The sequence below is a fragment of the Balaenoptera physalus genome, assembly GCF_965194825.1.
Source record: "Balaenoptera physalus genome assembly, chromosome: 1".
In the NCBI taxonomy this organism is placed as follows: Eukaryota; Metazoa; Chordata; class Mammalia; order Artiodactyla; family Balaenopteridae; genus Balaenoptera; species Balaenoptera physalus.
The window spans coordinates 166,637,167-166,655,544 of NC_138882.1; the positions used below are offsets into that span (position 1 = coordinate 166,637,167).

The 18,378-nt window shown below is 53.1% G+C and overlaps 1 protein-coding gene across 3 annotated transcripts in view; it reads left to right on the top strand.

The window, feature by feature from the left end:
* GRIK3 (glutamate ionotropic receptor kainate type subunit 3) overlaps positions 1 to 18,378 on the top strand; it is a 234,903-nt gene that overhangs the window by 160,297 nt on the left and 56,228 nt on the right. For 2 of the 3 annotated variants that reach the window (XM_082421907.1, XM_082421905.1), the window contains exons 5-8: positions 1,232 to 1,285; positions 11,560 to 11,733; positions 12,460 to 12,603; positions 17,727 to 17,834. In XM_082421907.1, coding sequence (XP_082278033.1) covers positions 1,232 to 1,285; positions 11,560 to 11,733; positions 12,460 to 12,603; positions 17,727 to 17,834 — 480 coding nt within the window. The remainder of the gene's footprint in view (positions 1 to 1,231; positions 1,286 to 11,559; positions 11,734 to 12,459; positions 12,604 to 17,726; positions 17,835 to 18,378) is intronic. The other variant, XM_082421906.1, reaches the window with a different exon arrangement.

Below are 18,378 nucleotides of genomic sequence, written 5' to 3' on the forward strand. Positions count from 1 at the left end.
GCGGCACATCTTTACACTCAGCGTGGAAGAAGTACATGCTCCCCAGAAATCCCTTAACCCTCAGTGTCCCGGCCAGCGGCGCCCAGTGACTCCCTCCTCTTCCAGGCATGTGCAACTGAGTAATAAAGACAGTCCCAGCCTGGGTTCGCTGAGCAGTTACTCGGTGCCGGGTACACACACTGCCCCTCATTTACCGCCACCCTGGGAAGTGGGGGCGATTATCGTGCTCGGTTTCAGATGGGGAGACTGAGGCTCCGGGGGAAAGTAATGGGCCTGAGGTCATCCAGCCCGAAAGTCCGAATTCACTCCCCAGTTTGCTGACATGAAAACTTCTAGAATTGAAAATGAAGATTCTGTGCTCAGCCTGACACTGAACTAAACCAAGGTGAGCACGTCTGCGTACTGAGGACTTCTTGAGCCTTTCACCTGCAAATGCGGGTTGTGAACCTCCAAGACCGGGAGGGAACGTGAGGCATTTTCCAAGTGTACTTGACCCAGTGACATTTCCTCCTGGAGCACTTTGTGGGCCGCATTCTGAAGAACTCTGTAGAAAATGCATTATGGTCATTAGTATTATAGATTATAGGCTTCTAATAAAATACAATAGATTTCATGATGGTATAGAATAATAATTCACAGCAGCCACGTGGCCCGCTGTGTGGCCAACCAGGACCCAAGAAGCAGGGATGTGTCAGCCCTTCCGGGGGAGGCTCAGACTGAGGACAGACCCTCCTCGTCGGGCCTGGCTGGGCTGGTGGGGGCCTGGCTCCCACAGACGTCTTTCTGGAGCCATGACAGTGAGTTCAGCTGAGGAGAGTCAGGGCACTTGAGGAGGCGATGTTGGGCGGATTCCCTCAGCATTTCTCCAAGTGTGGCAGGCCCAGAGATGCTTACTAAAAAGGCAAACCTGGCCCTGCAGAATTTGGAATCTTTGGAGAGTGTGGCCTAAGATTCTGCATTTTAATGTGTCACCCGTGATTTTGCTGCACGCTCCAGTGTGAAATCCACTGCTGTCTGCCAGCCAGTCATTTTCCGTCGGGAGGTGGTCTCAGAGGATGTCCCACTCCAAGCGGCCAGCCTCTGCCAACCCACCGCCAGCCTGTGCTGCCCCGGGTCCTCTCCGCTCTCTCCCCCCTCCCTCCCCACCCCCCATCCCCCCCTGCCGGGGTGGAGAGGGGGAGGGGTTTCTCGGGTGTTCCCTGCAGGGTGCTGACACTTTGCTCTCCCGCAGGCCATGGCCATGGGCATGATGACCGAGTACTACCACTTCATCTTCACCACCCTGGTAACGTACCTCCGAGTCCTGGCACGGGTCGGGGTGGGGCTCCCTCAGAACAAGGTCAGCCGGGGGGAGACAGTTGCGGCAGCTAGAGGAGATTCAGGCTGGACTTGCTTCCTAAGGCTGTAGGTGTGGCCCCAGGCAGGGGCACAAATTTGTCTTTGTGGCCTGCCCACTTTGAGAAGTGACATCTTGTTGTGACTAAAGACAGGGACTCTAGAACCTGCCAGTGTGAACACAAGCCCCTCTGCTTGCCGGCTGTGAGACCTCGCAGAAATCATTTAACCTCCCTCAGTTTCTCCCTCTGCAAAATGGGCATGATCATGGCTCCTACCTCCTAGGATTGCTGTGAGAACTGAATGAGTTCATGAACGAAAGCGCTGAGAGCAGTGCCTGCTCGTGTGAAGGGCTGTTGTTATGACGATGACCCTTGGCCCCGGCCCACACGCCCTCACACAGGTCCCAGGCCTCAGGCCTCACGCAGCAACGGGAGTTGCCGCTTTGGATTCCTGTGGCATCCACGCTCAGGTCTGCCCACTCACTATCAGCCGGGGCCAGCCCACCTGCGGGCTCCAGATGGGTCCTGTCCAAACCTTGAGAACATTTAGGGCCATTTAAACCCATTAGGATAATTAGTTGTGGTCTGAGATCAGCATAATAAAGAGATCCCTGTGCCAAAGGGGCACCAACCCCCAGCCACCCTGCTTTGGAACCAGATGCCCTGGATGTCACTGGGGCCCCAGGTAGACTCTTTTACCCAGCCCAGATCTGGGGCAAGTGACAGCATCACTAAACATCCTGTGGCTGACACAAGCTCCCAAAATCTGCATCAGACTTGCCACTGCAGTCTTGCAAGGCTCTAGCTGTGTTCCTTCGTTCATCCAGCACCCAGCTAACATTCCTTACCCAGCACCTGTATTCAACTGAGTATCTCAAGACGACTGGCACTGAGGCCTGCCCTCAAGGAGCTCCCATCCTGCCCAGTCTGCATCTCTATGTGTAACTCATTCGGCCAGCTTGTGCCATCACAAGCCATCACATCAGATGGCCACGGGGCACAGCAGAAGGAGACGCCAGGTGCCACAGAGCTGGTGGAAGGTGGGGAATTTCAGGCAGTCTTTACAGGAAAGAAGATGTTTGAACTGGACCTTGAAGGATCAGTAGGAGTTCACCAAGGAGAGAGAGGAAGGGCATTCCACATAGAAGGAACAGCATAAGCAAAGGCCAGGAGGCAGGTTAGCTCTTCAAGGCTCACTCTGGTTGATTGCCAGAGCCAGCTGTGTTCATCTCTTCTGGCTCCACGTTCAGTCAGTGACATCATGCAGGTAGCTTGAGATTGGCCATGGTGGGAGTATTCACATCACAGAAGTTGGCAAATGCTACAAATAAGAGGTTCCTCCTTGTCATCCCCTGAGAGCTGGTTATTAAGCATTTCCCAGCATACAACTGCTTGTTACCCTCTCTCCACCCCCAACCCTGTGCCCATGGCAGAGCTCAGGGGCCACCCTGCCCACTCTTCTGATCCAGAGCCCAGACCTGGGGACCTGCCAGGAGCCTTGGTGGGAGAAAGGGATGCTGGAAGCTGGTGACTGAGACCAGGTACCTTCTGCCCTGGTCCCTTCTGGATTTCTATCCACCCAAACTAGCTTCTCCCCTGGGAAAGTCATTGGAGGCTAGAGGATGAGGTCATCAGATCCCCAATATTCCACCTCCGTATGGAGCTAGGAGCAGGGCAGAGGAGCAAGGCTGGGAAGGTGGGGTGGGGCACATTCCAGGCGCCCGAGGCTCTGTCTCCTGGCATGGCAGCCCTGGGCTCCTAGGGTGCTGAGTCCAACGTCTGGGCCCTTAGAGGTCCCCACCAGCCCTGTGCCAGCTCAGCACATTCTTCCCACACTTCCGTCCTGCTGGCTCGCCTCCCTGAGTCCACCGCTTTGAGCTGCTGTAACAAAGCCCTGGAGTCCATGTAGGAATATACAAGCGAGGAGCAGGCAGACCTCCCGGGACGGCTGTGGTCCCCCTGCAGACCGTGCCCATCCCCCCTCCACATTACTTTCTAGCGCAGTGACAGGAGAGCAGGCCTCGGAGGCATAGATAAGGATGAGAGTCCCTTTAGCACCAGGGACTGTGCACATGGGCAGATTGCTTAGCTTCCCTGGGCCTCAGTTTCCTTGCCTCTAAAATGGGAATAATTTGTGATGCCTCTGGGCTTCAGATCCTTCATTTGGCCTCTTTTGGTTTCAAGGAGCAGAGCTCACTCAGGTAACCTCAAGTCACTAGAGACTCAAGAATGAACCACCAGGCCACAAGAGCAGATGTGGAGAGTGGTTCTGGATCCAGAGCAACCCTGGACATCCCGAGGATTATGGTTCCAACCCTCTGCCCTGAGACTCAGCCCGGCTCTTCCGTTTCCCTCTCTCTGCCCATTGCTCCCTCCCCCTGCTCTCGGCCTCAGCTCCTTCCTCGCCGCCTCTGTTCCCTGGAAACTTCAGCTCATCACAGCTGCCCTGGGATCATCACACCCCAACTGACCATCCATTCTGCCTCTGCTACTTCTCACCGCCTCTTTCTCTGAGTGTTACCCACCTTCCCTGGGTCAAATTTCTGACTGACCAAGCACCAGCCAGTGCTTCCCAACAGGGCACCATATAGGCATTTGAGGCTGGACATTTAATCCTTCCGGAACGTCCTGCCCACTCTAGAATGTCTAGCATCCTGTCCCTGCTCACTGATTTCCAGGCTTGGTGACAAATAAATAAGTGCCATCCACACATTTTCAAATGTCCCCAGGTTAGAGGCTGAGTCATCAGCCAGATTGTAGCAACCCCCCTTGGGAGGTGACCACTCCTTGGCTGGTCAGCCGAGGTCTGGCAGTGGGGGACAGAGTACAGTGGGCTCACAGAATCTAAGTCATGGCCACCAAGCAGAAGGGCTGGGGCCCTGGGAGATCCCTTCAGAAGCGGCAGGAACAAAATCCACAGATCTCATTCACCCACCCTGAGTACGGACCCCTCCTCCACTGTGTCCACACGGGGCCTGTGGTTAAGGCCTCTTTGTGCTTTGCTTCCGGTCCTAGCTCCAGACAGTCAATTAAAAGCATCTCTGCCTGGCTCATGCCCTCATTCCAAGGCCAGAGGGGGTGTCCCCTCAGGGAGCTGAGGCCCGACCTGACCTTCGAGACAAGACTCTGGAGAAGGCACCACCCCAGTGACGCCAGCGGCTCTCCACATTAATGCCAGTGCCAGCGTGGGGTCAGGGTTGGACTTCTTGGAAGGAGGGGCAGGGCAGTATCCTTGCACCCTGGGGCAGTATCCTAGCCCAAGAGAGTGTCTGTTTTCCCTACTTTTTTATGTTTTTTTTTTTTTGGCCACACCGCGCAGCATGCGGGATCTCAGTTGCCAACCAGGGATCGAACCTGTACCCCTTGCAGGGGAAGCACAGAGTCTCTACCACTGAACCACCAGGGAAGTCCCTGTTTTCCTTACTTTTACATTTCCTTAATTCAGTCATTCATATACTCACTGATCCAGCAGGCATATACATATGCTCTCAAGGTCCCAGGTACCAAGCTAGGCACTTGGGTGAGAGGGGGTGTCTAGAGATGGATTGAACACAAAGTTCACCAGCTGGTAGGCTTCCTTTGTGCACATAAGGATCAAGGACGGTGCCCAGTTTACCTCTATATCTCCAGTGCCCAAATAGCACCTGGAATACAGTAGGTGCTCATTAATGCCTGAATGAATGAATGAATGAATATAATACAAAGTAGAAAGTAATCAGTGAAATTAACATCCTCATCATAGCAACAGTGACGTCCACCGACTCTGGTGCCAATCCGCCTGAGTTAGAATCGAGATTCTTCCACTTCCTTGGGCAAGTTACTTCGCATCACTGTGCCTCATTCCCCATCTGTAAAATGGCCACAAGAACAGTACCATCTCATAGGACTGTTATGCTGAGCATTAAGCGAGTATGTTGACATCAGTAAAGCACTAAGGAAAGTGTTACTTAGTACTATGTAAGAGTTAAATTGATTAATGAAATAATTCCCGCTTATATATTTTATGTGCTCAGTATACCCCATCTCATCCAAAATTCTGAACAACTCTCCAAGGGAGGTATGACTTTCCCAGTTTTACAGAAAAGTAGAAACTGTGGCTCAAAGAGGTCACTCAGTAAAAAAGGAGAAGAACAAGGATTTTGTCCAGCCGGGACCTATCCAGCTCCAAAGCCCTCTGCTGAAGCTTGTGCCGAGAGCCGCATGCAGTGTCGCCTGGCTTCCTCTGACTGGCTCCGGCTCGGATTCCACAGGCTGTGATGGTCCAGGCATCACGTGATTGACACTAACGCGGGGAACAAAGCCTCCACAAATCTCAGCGGCACCCACACTTCACAGGTTCCAAAGCCCTTTCTCCACATCTCTGATTTTCCTCTTCCCAGGGCAGTTTGTGCTCCCCATTAATTGATGGGGAAACCTGGGACCAGAGAGGTTGAGTGAACTGCCTAGAGTCTCACAGCAGATCAGTGATAAAAGCCTTGGCTCCTGACTTCTGTTCCAGCCCACTGCCCTTCCTCCCCATGCCTCTCTGAGGGTCAGGAAGAGCTGATCCTTCCAGAGAGGCACAGTCCCTGCAATACAAATAGTTCTGCAGCGGAATATGTGTGTGTGTTGGGGGATTGGGCTGCAGCGGGTACCAGGGTATCTCCCAGCAGCTCCCCATATGCCAGGGCATCAGCTATGTCGCCTGGGTCCCCATGTCCTGCTTCCAGCTCCAGCTCCGAGCTCCTCCTTCCAGCCCCGTTGGCTTGGGAGTCTACCTCATGATTGTGCCACTTTGTGCCCATTGGTCAATCATGGCTGTATGTGGGAGGGCAGTGGCATTTGGCATTTATCTCCTTCCCTTTAGGAAACCCACGTCACCAATTCTTCGTGTCTAAAAAATTCTCCAAACTTGCTTCTCCCATGCAGAAGACATTTTAATTACCCCAGCTGGCATTATCTGGTCCAGCCAGCTTTGAGCCATTCCCAGATAACCCCGCGTTAATCAGCCCCAGCTGAGCCCCTGGTACATGTCATGTGTAGGTAAAAGCCTGGAGGTGAAAAAAGAATTATAATAAATTAATAGATAAGCAATCACAATTAATGCCGCTTCCCGGCAATAACAGTTATATCATGGGAAAGATATTTTCATCTGTCATTCCTTAAGGCGATGTTTTCCGAGCTTCAGCTTCTACCGAGTCAGACCCATGGGGTGCTAATGAATTAGTCTATTATGTTATGCTGAATGTTTCTAAAAGGTCCCTCGTTGATACTGAATTCAATGTGTCAACATTTGGCATGGAGAACAGCAACTTTTTGCCAAGCAGCAAGGTTGTGCACAGTTCACTGTGTACAGCACATGGGGTCTCAGCCCAGGGCAGTTTGGACAAAAAATTGGAGCCGGACAAAGAGGCCTCTTTTCCAGCTCCGCATTATCACTGCCCTCATGTCACAGGGATGGTGGTACTCAGTGCCACAAGCCCTACAACACTTTGCAGCTGAGTGCAGGCTCAGGGTGACAGGGATGAAGGTGACTCCAGCGGTGACACCCCATCGTGCCCCCTCCCAGGCTGCGATTGGCCACAGCCACTGTGTGAGTGTCCGCCAACTCAGTGCTGCATCTGGAAACCGGAAGGGCTGATGACGCCAGCACCCGAGCCCCCACCGAAGCCAGAGATGCTGCCCTTCTCACTGAGTCCGGCTGGTCTTTAGTCCTCAGGGAAGTGAGCTGAGTCACGGAGGCTCTAGGCAGGCTCATGTTGGGCATCTTTCAGGCCTTAGGTATCAGGTCAACACTGAATTGGAGAAGAGGCTGAGGCCCGTGCAGAGGTAGAGGGAGGAGGGCGCCCCCTGGAGGCAGAGCTCAGCTTCTCTTCTGTGGCCCCAGCAGTTCAGCTCTGGCCCCAAACTTGCATTCACCGCCCTACAAAGCAAAATCCCTCCAGCTCCCCAGACCCATCTCCTTCAAAGGCAGTTTAGGGAAGCTCTCTTGTCTCTAAAGCCGTACCCTTGAGGGGCTCATCCTCCACCTCAGGCAATTTGCCAAACCGCTCCTAACTTGTAGCCCCATAGAAAGCTCCCCCCGAGAGGAGGTTGTAACACACTAGCCTCTCCATTCCAGGCTCTTCCCAGGGCTGTTTAGGTACCCTAGAGAGCTACCCTTCTTTCCACTTAGGGTGATGGGAGCCCAGGGCCTCCTAGGGGAGACAGATGCAGACGTGGACAGTTGTTATCAGTGGGGTGAAAGCAAAGAGGTCCCAAGATAAGAGCAGAAGCACCCTTGACCCACCCTATTGTGTGTGGGTGTAGAGTAGTAGTCAGGGGAGGCTTCCCAGAAGAGGTGACAAGCTGAATCTCAGAGTGAGCCCACCCAAGGAGGATTGAGAAGACAGGCATTCCAGCCCAGGGATAGAGCACACACAAAGACACTGGCTTAGAGAAACTGCATGATGGGGGCAGGGGCCAGCGAGGAATGGGGAAGGGGGACAAAAGCAGTTTGGTGTTCCTGGGGCAAAAAATGAGAGGGGGGTGGGAAGAAAAGTGAGGCCAGAGGGGTGGAGAGCCTTGCAAACTATACTAAGGAATGTGTGCTTTATTCTGAAAAGGCAAGAAGGAGCCATTGAAATATGCCAAGCAGGGGAGTGACACGGTTGGGTTTATTCTTCAGAAAGATCCCTCTGAATGCTGTGTGGTGGGTCACTGAGATATCCAGGGGTGGGAACCAAGGGCTGGTCATAGGACAGAGGGAGGGCTTGGGAGCTGGTGCCCTGGGTTTGACGCCATTGCTCCCCAGCTGTGTAACCTTGAGCAAAAGACCTAACCTCTCTGTGACTCAGTTCCTTCCTCTAAAATGGGTGATAATAACACCCTTCTTGTAAGGTGAAAATGTGAATTAAGCGAGTTAATACACCTAAGACACACAGAAACTGTTCTGAGGTTTATAGGTACTCAATAAATGTTAGCTCTTTGCGATTGTTTTTGTATTGCCAAGAGAGGTAAGTCAGGAGGATGCAACTCATGTCTGCTCCTCTCTTCCAATAACCCAGTCGTGTCCCTGGGGGCTGAGTCCAATAGCTGTCACAAGCTGCTGCCAGAGAAGGCAGAATATGAAAGTTTGTCAGCACTTCCGTGGTGTCTACCATGCACCAGACACGTTCTAAGTACGTCTATTAACCCGTTTCTTCCTCATGACCACCCTATATGGCAGGTACTATTATCATGCCCATTTTTCAGATGAGGCAACTGAGGAAAGGAGAGTAGATGGCCTGGCCTCATGGTCTGTGCTCATAACCATCACCTGGGGCTGCCCAGTGAGCTGTTCTCAGGAAGGAGCTGTGGGAAGAGAGGCCTCCTTCCAATGTGTTTCCCCCCTCTCCCTCTGATTCAAGAGGTCTCCCTGTCTAAGCCCAGACCCCTCCCTGTGCGTTTCCCAGTTAGGAGTAATAGCTTAGATTAGCGGCTTCTCAAAACACAGATTGAGGCCCCAGCCCACATTCTCTATGGCCCATACTTTCCAAAAAAAGCTCCAAAAACAATTCTGGTGCATATCTTGTGCTTGACAACCACTGGGGACATAAAGCACGGGGATTTTTAAATAGGACAGACACGGTGTACTAGTAAATGTGTACAGCCAGCTGTCCAAAAAGGGGGAAAACCCAGATATGTAGTGCTTGCCAGTTTTCATGGTGTAAATACTCCCACCATGGCCAATATCAGGCTACCAATGAACGTCACTGAGCGCAGTGTCAAGAAGAAGTGCTGACGTTTAGCTCTTACAAGCCACTTCAAGCCAGCTCCAACACACCACTGAGATGGACCTGGGTACGGTTTCTGCGCTGCCTTCATGAGCTCTATGACCTTAGGCAAGTCACCTCACCCCTCTGGCCCTGTTTCCTCCTCTCTAAAAAGGGAATACTATTAAATACCTACTTTAGAGGGGATTGTGAAGATCAGATGATACACTCCATGCGTGGGGCTGAGCACACAGCCCACCCTCCACTCCCCACTGAGACTGGGGCCACAGAGACACCCTCTGGTCAATTCCATGGAGACCTCTTCCATCTACTCCCACCCAGCCCCTCCCCCATCCCAAATCCCGGCTTTGAATCAGGGCCCTATTTGTTTGGGCAAGGCTGAGACTAGACTTTCTTGCTTGGGCTCAAATCTGCTTCCAGCCTCTCCCCTAACCCCTAAACCCTTAAAGAGGAAACCAGCACAGTGTATTCCAGACGGCGACCAGTTGGAGGTACAGGAGGAACAGGAGGATTTCAGCACGAATTAGGAACATCTCAGAGACCAGAGGAAGCCAGCACGGTGTGAAGGAGCTGCTCTGTGGGCTCCAGGTTTTATCCCTCATTATCTTTCCATGAGCCATCATTGATTTAACTGAAGCTGGGTCTGTGATGGGGCCAGATGTTACTCCTGACGGCTGCAGCCATGGAGAGGCAAGTACACCGTCCCCGGCCACTCTGTCCCAGCATAGGAGGGAGTGACTGAGTTGAGGGACCCGGGAAAGAGGACGGGCGGGGTGGGGGCCAGAATGGAAGGCAGCTGGATGAGAGGAGAGGGTGGAAAAGAACAGACAATGGATGAGGAGGAGCTCAGACCTTAAGACTCACTTTCCCCACTAGTGGGATGAGGCCCATCTAGATTGTCGACATAACACGTTTCAAAAAGTAACATGACTCTTATGCAAATATAGAATGAACACGTGTGAAAGATGTATTCAAGTCACGAACAAAGGAACCAGTAGGATGACAACGCTGGCTCAAAGAACATTTGAAGGATTGAGTATTTATAGGTATTTGGTGTAGAGGGAACATAAAATAAGATGGCTAAGTTAGACACAAAAATGGATTAATATCCTACAGGGCGATAAAACCACCACCTTGGGGATTATCTTTTCTATGGGCAAAAATCTACGTATTAGCTCAGAATTTGGACCTTTAAGCAGTAGCCGAAAGTGAAGTCAAACCCGGGTGCATTCTCCCGGAGAATTACACAGTCCCAGGAGGGCCTGGTAAGCAGTGCTTCTGTGTGACATTGAAAGGACGCGCTGCTATCCGTCTGCCTTATCTCCAAGTTTGGGTAGTTTTTCTTAACAGGACAGAGCTCTGCTCTGCTCCTCACACCAGCCCCCACCTCGTGCCAGCTCTTCTCAGCCTAGCACCTGGCTCCTCCCTCTGCAGCCAACCCCCCTCTTTCCCTTTGCCCCCTGCCCTCACCAGCTCACCGTGCCCCAGAGCTAAAGCTGGCAGGAGGGGCTGAAGCTGGGCTGCCCCCGTGCATTAAGGCCTGTCTTCCTGGCTTTTAGGCCATTGCACCAGACCGGACATGACCTGGCCCACAGACAGACAGGCTGACTGCTCCTAGGAGGCAGGGGGTGAGGGGGCCTGGCTGATGATGTGGGGCAAGGGTAGAGAAGAGGACAGCTATACTCCTTCAGTCTCAGGCAGAAGAGACTATTTTAATTTAATTCTTTTATCGAAGTGTAGTTGATTTACAGTGTTGTATAAGGTGTACAGCAAAGTGATTCAGTTATGCATATGTATCTATATATCTATTCTTTTTCAGATTCTTTTCCATTGTAGGTTATTACAAGATGTTGAATATAGTTCCCTGTGCTATACAGTAGGTCCTTGTTGTTTATCTGTTTTATATATAGTAGTGTGTATCTGTTAATCCCAAACTCCTAATTTATCCCTCTTTCACCTTTCCCTTTGGTAACCCTAAGTTTGTTTTCAGAAGAGACTGTTTTAAAATACCCTCTTTGGGGCGATAAAATCCTCCCTTCAGCCTCCCTCTGGGTGACTTGGAGAGGCCCAGACCCAATGCCCTTTGTCTTCCCAAAGCGGACCTCCCCCATCAGAGGATGACGGTCATGACCATCATCAAGCTCCTTTGCTGTTCCGGGCTGGGCATTTGATGTCTACTGCTTCACTGGGGCCTCAAGAGGAGGCATGATCCCCATTCTGTAGATGAAGAAACAGGCTGAGCCGTGTGCCTGAGGTCCAGCAGAGTAAGTGGGGTCAGCCACCAGGCAGGCTGGCTGGACTCCTGCAGGGTCAAGTGGACTCCAAGTGCGATGCTCCCATGGGTACTCCATCCTCGCTGCTGGGCCTCACCGCCACAGGGCCCTGCAGGGAGCTGCGGCTGCTCTGGGGCCCCAGTAGGGAGTGTGGGAGGTGAGGCTGGAACTCACAGCCAGACCACACCTTTGTTTACTGAAACCCTCTCTGCCAAGGATCTTTATGCGTTAGACCTGGAGCCCTACCGCTACTCAGGGGTGAACCTGACGGGATTCCGGATCCTCAACGTGGACAACCCCCATGTCTCGGCCATCGTGGAGAAGTGGTCCATGGAGCGGCTGCAGGCGGCTCCCCGGGCAGAGTCCGGCCTGTTGGATGGAGTGATGATGGTACTGCAGCCGGGAGGGCCAGACCTGGGGGCTCCCCTCCCTCCCTCCTTCCCATCATTCCTTCCTCCGTCCCTCCGTTCCTCCCTCCCTCTTTCCATTTCTTTTCCTTCCTTCCTCCCTTCTTCCTTCCTTCCTCCCTTCCTTCTATCCTTCCTTCCTTCCTCCCTTCCTCCCTCTCCTCCTCCCTTCCTTCTCTCCTTCTTCCCTATTTATTTTTCCCTCCCACCACTCTCCTTCTTAAGACCTGCCCTGTATCTGCCAGACCGTAGGCCCGGGGCCAGGGACACAAAGGGATCAGACAGAGTCCCACCCCAAGTGTGGGAGTGCAGGCACGGAGCCAGATGGTTACAGAGAGTAGGAATAAGGACTAGGGGGTGCTGGGCACGGGGGACTTTCAGCTGCGGCTGGCAGGAGGCTGGGGAGGCCGGAAAGCTGAAGGTGTGCGTAGGGGCAGGCAATAGCAGGGACAACGGCACGGGGTGGCGGGGCCTGGCAGAGAAGATCTGAGCTGCAGAGGGAGGGAGTCCGGTGTCTGCAGAGCTGCAGAGACAAGCCGAGCTTGGCTTCTCATTCGGAGCAGGGGCACGGTCACCTCCAGGGTCTCAGGGCCTTTCCCTCACCAGGACCCCCTTGCCTCTGGTGGGGGAGGGGAAGGGAGACAGGGCAAGGTGGCTGAGGACTCTTGGGCCCGAGCCACTCTCAGGCAACCCTGGGCCTCCCCTCCAGACTGACGCGGCCTTACTGTACGACGCCGTCCACATCGTGTCCGTGTGCTACCAGCGGGCACCCCAGATGACCGTGAACTCCCTGCAGTGCCATCGGCACAAGGCGTGGCGCTTTGGCGGCCGCTTCATGAACTTCATCAAGGAGGTGAGTGCCCCCCAACTCACCAGGACGGCACCAGGGCCATCTCCTGGGGGCCGCAGAGCAGTCAAGGGCCCAAGTTTGGGAGTCAGACAGCATTGACTTCCAATCCACGTGAACTTGGGCCAGTTGCCTCACATCTCTGAGCCTGTTGCCTCGGGTGAAAATGGGCTCAATAGGGACCAATCTAAGAGGATGACTGAGGGGCTGAGTCTTTGGCACATTGTACGTGTTCGGTGGGTGGTCGGCACTGTCAGCAGGACAAAGCCTAGGCTTTAAAGTACAACAGATGAGGGTCTTTGCCTCCAGCTGTGTGACCTCAGGCGATCTAGGGAAACTTGCTGAGCCTTGGTTGCCTCATGGGGATGCTGTGAAGACGAAATGAGGCACCATGTGGACAGTGCTTAGTCCTGAGGGCAGAGGGGGCTCAGTAAATAATAATCAGCCCCCCCACTAACTCTTCTTCTTGGGCCCATCGGCCAACTTCCCAGCCAGGGTCCCTGCTGGGACCCGGCTCTCCTGGCACCATGGCAACCATGAAGAAGTCCCATCCATGGAGCTGGTTCAAAGGAACCAGAGAGCAGAACCTGTCCTGCTGCTGAGAGGATGACCATGGAAATACACAGTGCCAAAGTTTAGTTTCAGACTCTCCATCACTGTTGTCCTTATGGATGGCAGAGTTTATCGTTAGCATTTTACAGATGGGGATGCTCAGGCCTGGGCTTGTACCCTGTCTCCATCATAACAAGCTGCGTGACTTTGGGTGAGATGATTAGCTCTTTGATCCTCAGTTTCCTCAACTGTAAAATGGGTATAGTAAGAGTTCCTGCTGCAAAACATTGTTGAAAAAACAGTGTGAAAAACTATGTGCGAAGCATGTAGCCCAAGGCTAGGCAGAGTCAAGTCCCAGTAATGGTAGGTGAGGAAGGCTCAGGGGGATGAGATCTAGGCAGGGTTACTCTGGGTCAGAGGAAGTGACCTGTCCTGGGCAACAACAAGGGCAGTTAGGGGAAGCCCTCTAGGCGGGCTCCATATAGACCATCTCTTTGTAGCCATCATGATGGACCAGGAAGGAAGCAGTCTGCTTTGAGAGTTCATTCATTTATTCACTACCTATTTGTGCGGGTCTGCTGGGTGGCCGGCACTGAGCCATGCGCTGGGGATCCAATGGGGCTAAAGCAGACGGGCCCCTGCACGGACAGAGCTCACCGCCTAGGGAGACGTCCATCAAGTCATCCCATTAATGAATGTAATCCCATATGCAAAGGAAGGCAACACAGTGAGGATAAATAGCAAAGAAACCCACCACTCAGCAGACAGGGCAGCTTCTCCGGAGGTCCCAGTTCACCATGACAGCTTGGGACGAGGCCAGTGACACCTCCAGTGTTTTAGAATGACACTAAAAGGCATACGGCTTTAGAGTCTGATGCACTGCCTTTGGGCTTTTCTCTGCCTCTTCCCAGCTGTGTGGCTTTAGATAAATTCCTGGACATTCCCGAGCGTCAGTTGCCTCACCTGGCAAACAGCAGCTAGTCGTCATCACGAGGGAGCAGTTATGTCCTTGGCACCAGTCCCCTCACCCTTAGAAGGGGCTCCAGTATCAGATGTTCTGGTAGAAGAGGACCATGAGGGTCCCTTCTCATCCTACCCCTCAGAACTGCAGAGGAAGTCCGATTGTCCGATGCCCTGAGCAAGGCCTGGCTGGCCTGGGCAATCATCGGCTTGTTCTCTGGGAACTCGAAAGCCTGATTTCCAGCCCCCCGAGCCTCCTTCCTCGGCAGGCTCCAACCCAGTAGCTAGAGGCTGGCAAGGGTTTCTCAATGACGGACGCCACAACCCTAGGACCCTTAGGAGCCAGACGTAAGTGTCTTTGAAGCTTAACCACTTTTTAGCTGTGTGGCCTTAGGCAAGCTACTGAACCTCTCTGTGCTGCAGGTCCTCCTGTACAATGGAGATAATACCAGGTTTGTTGTAGGTGTGAGTGAGTTGTGGTGTGTGAAGCACTTAGGACAGCGCCTGGCACAGAGCAAGTGCCAAGATGATTGGCTGCTCTTACTATTATTTCTATCATCACGACTGTCGTCACTCTGGTTTCTTGCTCCCTAGTGGGTTTCCAGCTAAAGAGGATCTCCAGGCCCCAGAGCTTCAGGGACGTCCCCCACACATTCACCGTCGCCCGCCGCAGTGCTCGAGGCTCAGTCCTGAAGCCCTAATGGGAGCAGATGAGTCACTGTCACGCCACAGAAAGGGGAGCCTCCTCCACCCCTCCTCCGCACTGGGACCGACCGGCCCACACTGGCATACCTGGCCCTCCTGTTTCCTGGCCCCGGCCCAGTGAACAGCCCTCACCACTCACTCTTCTTTACAGAGTCCTTTCAGAAACAACTTCGCCTCCACTCCATTTCAGGGAAGTAGAGACCGAGGCCCAGAGCAGCTGCGGGGCTCCCTCATGGCCCTACAGCTGGCCACTCCCGGGACCCAGGTACCCTGCCTGAGCCCAGTACACCGTCTTCCCTCAGACCATTCCCAAGTTGCCTGTCTCCCCATCTGCCTGCGTGACAGTAAATCATTTTAAAGACTTGGCATTTCCGAGAGGAGCTGGAAAATACCAGGCCGGAGTTCAGAGCGTGTGAAGCATCTTTCATTTAGCAAGTCCTGTGTGGCAGCTGGAAGGGGCGGGAGGGCTGGGAAATGTCACGGGGAGGAGCTGCCAGCGGCTCCCTGCCCCGGCCCTGCCCCTGCCCGGCCGCCCACAGACAGGCCACGCACCTGCTGACATTTAATTCCTCTGTAGCTGACAGGGAGGAAGCCTTCCCTCCAGTGCAGGTTTGAAGGCACCTGCTGTGATTTCCCTGGGGGCTGAGAGGTAGCCCGAGGGGGGAGGGGTCCCAGGCAGAGGAGGGGAAAGGCAGAGGGGCTGGGGAGCCAGCCTCAAGGAAGCTGAGCCTCCCTGTGAAGTCATAAACAGTGGCCTTCACCGTCACCGATGCATTTTTTTAATTGAAGTAAAATAATGTATAACATTATGTAAGTTTCAGGTGTACAACATTATAGTTCCACATCTGTATACATTACAAAGCGATCACCGCTGAAGGTCTAGTTACCATCCATCGCCATACAGTTGACCCCTCCGCCCTGTATGCCCATCCCCCAACCCCCTTCCCCACTGGTAACCACCAGTCTGCTCTCTGAGTCAGATGCATCTTTAAATCTCCATCCCCAACCCCAATCTCCAGCTCCCTGGGCTTCATAAACTCTCCCCACTCAACTTGGGCACGATGACCCCAGCTTTTCAGCTCCACTGAGCACAGTGGGAATCTGCCCGGCACCACCATTACTTGGGACCCACAGAGCTCAGTCCCTCTTCGAGCCTCAGTGGCCATGACTGTAAAATGGGGGCAATCATGACCCCTACCTGGCAGGACAGTGATGTGAAGTGGATGAGCTCATGCAGGGAAGCTAATCACGGATGAGCCTTCTGTGATAGGGTTTCTCCTGAGGCCTCGGGCCATGGCCCAGGTGACCATCCCGCCCCCTCCCACCAAGGGCCAGCCCTAATCCAAGGAAGCCCTATGGAAGGAAGCGACTAAGGAAAAATAATAGCCGGGGTTGTGTATGCCAGGCACTGTGCTAAGCCCTTTATGTACCTTTGTTACCGCCCATGAAATAGGTCATTTTCCTCTTCCTGAAGCTCAGAGAGGTTGGATGCCTTGTGCAAAGCACTCATCCCATCCCCTTTTGATTTCCAGCCTCCCGGAACCCTCCTAGGCGTGCCCCTCCACCTGAGCTAATATAACACATGCCTGTCTACACCCTTATACAGTGCCGGACAGCTGCTCGAGTGCTCGGAGATTCCCGTGGGTTTTAATGTGGAATCTATAGATAGGCCTCCAGGGATCTGGGAACCCATGAACTTGTGTGTCATATTGTGAGTGCAAGGGGAACCTTCAGCCACGGAGAGGCTCCGGAGCCTTCTTCAGAATCTGCAAGGGTCATGACCCCAGTGGGGTGAGGAACCCACTGGACCCACATGCCTAGGCTGCTGTGGAGGCTTCATGAGGCGAGCAGTGTGAAGCACCTTGTATCACTAACGCTCTGGGCCTGCAGGCAAGGTGTTATCTAGAAGGGGCAAGCTTTTTCTATAAAAAGGGTCGGGTAGTAAATATTTTGGACTTTGCAGACCAGTCTCTACTGCAACTATTCAACTGCAAAGTTGCAGCTCAAAAGCCGTCAAAGACAATAGGTAAACCCATGGGCGTGACTGTGATCTCATAAACTGTTTACAAAAACAGGCAATGGGCCCATTTGGGCTGAGAGCCATAGTTTGCCAACCCCTGCTTTAGAAGATGGAGCCCTTCTTAGTTTGGGTCCTGTACCTTCTCTGAACCTCTGCCTGCCTCTCTCTGTGTTAATGATGCTAAAGGCAAGAAAAAGTAGCAAAAGCTACCATTTATTCAGGTCTCAGGTTGTACCAGGCACTGTTCTCTGTTTTTCAAGGGACTTGACTCATTTCGCCCTCATAGCATTTTGGAAAGATGGGTAATATTATTAGTTCCATTTTACAGATGAGGAAACTGAGGCAGCGAGGTGAAATGAAATCCCAGGTCCAACTGGGGTTGGACCCTGTATTCTGACCCCAGTTCTTAACCAGGACATGGATGGAGCAGGGGCAGGGGTGGGAGACCTTCTCTGTCACCCCTGGCTCTCTGGGGGCTATCCCAAGTGTCTGGCCCTACAGCCAGAGCTGGCTTGGCCCCTTGGCTTTCTGCCCCTCGGCAGGTCTTACCTGCCGCAGCCTGCCTGCCTGCCTCCTTGCCCATCTCTGGGGACCCAACATGGACTCCCCCTTCTCGTGGCTTCAAGGTGGGGGCTCATCTGCGCGCATCTATGATCGATGTTGTACATGAGAAGGTGCAAGTGTAAAGCTGGCTGAAGAGCATAATAGAATTTATGGAAATCGCTGGCTCGTACCACAGCCCTAGCAATGATGGAGGTGATTATTAATTAATCATGGTCTTGGGGGAACAGTATCAGTGCAAAGAGTAATTAAAATGAAGCATTGTACAGTTGTACCGAATGATGATTTATGAGCCCGAGGAATTGCTGCTCTGCCCTCTCCCCTCCGGCAGGCTCAATGGGAAGGATTAACGGGAAGGATTGTTTTCAACAAAACCAGTGGCTTACGGACGGATTTCGATCTGGACATCATCAGCCTGAAGGAAGATGGCCTAGAGAAGGTGTGTGGGCTCAGGAGTGGGAGGGCAGGCCAACAAGCAGAGGCTCTTTAAATCCCCTACGATAGACCCCAGGCAGAGACCCAGAGCGAGGGGGCAAGACCCAGTCCATCTGCCCCCTTGAGACTCAACATGACCCAGTGTGGCCGGTGCCTTGGCCCATCAGAGAACATGAAGGCCTTCTCAGACTGGAGGGGTGCAGAACCCAGTGGTCTGCCCATGGCAGATACCCAAACCATCACCCTGTGAGCAAGGGCCATCAGAGATGCTTACCCTGGAAAGGAGATGAGAGGCTCAAAGGGCAGACAGACTAAGTCCCTGCAGGGCTGTCATGGGGCAGAGGGACAGACGTGTCCTTAGGTAAGAGAAACTTTCTAATGACCAGGGGATGCCTGTATGGGGAGTAATGAACTCACTGTCACTGGAGGCATTTAAGCAAAGATGGAACAAAGCGATTGCTTGTCTGGGAGACTGGAGGTGATTCTTACCCTTGGAGAGAGGTTGAAGCATATGGATTCTGAACTCCCCACTGTATGCTTCTAAGGCC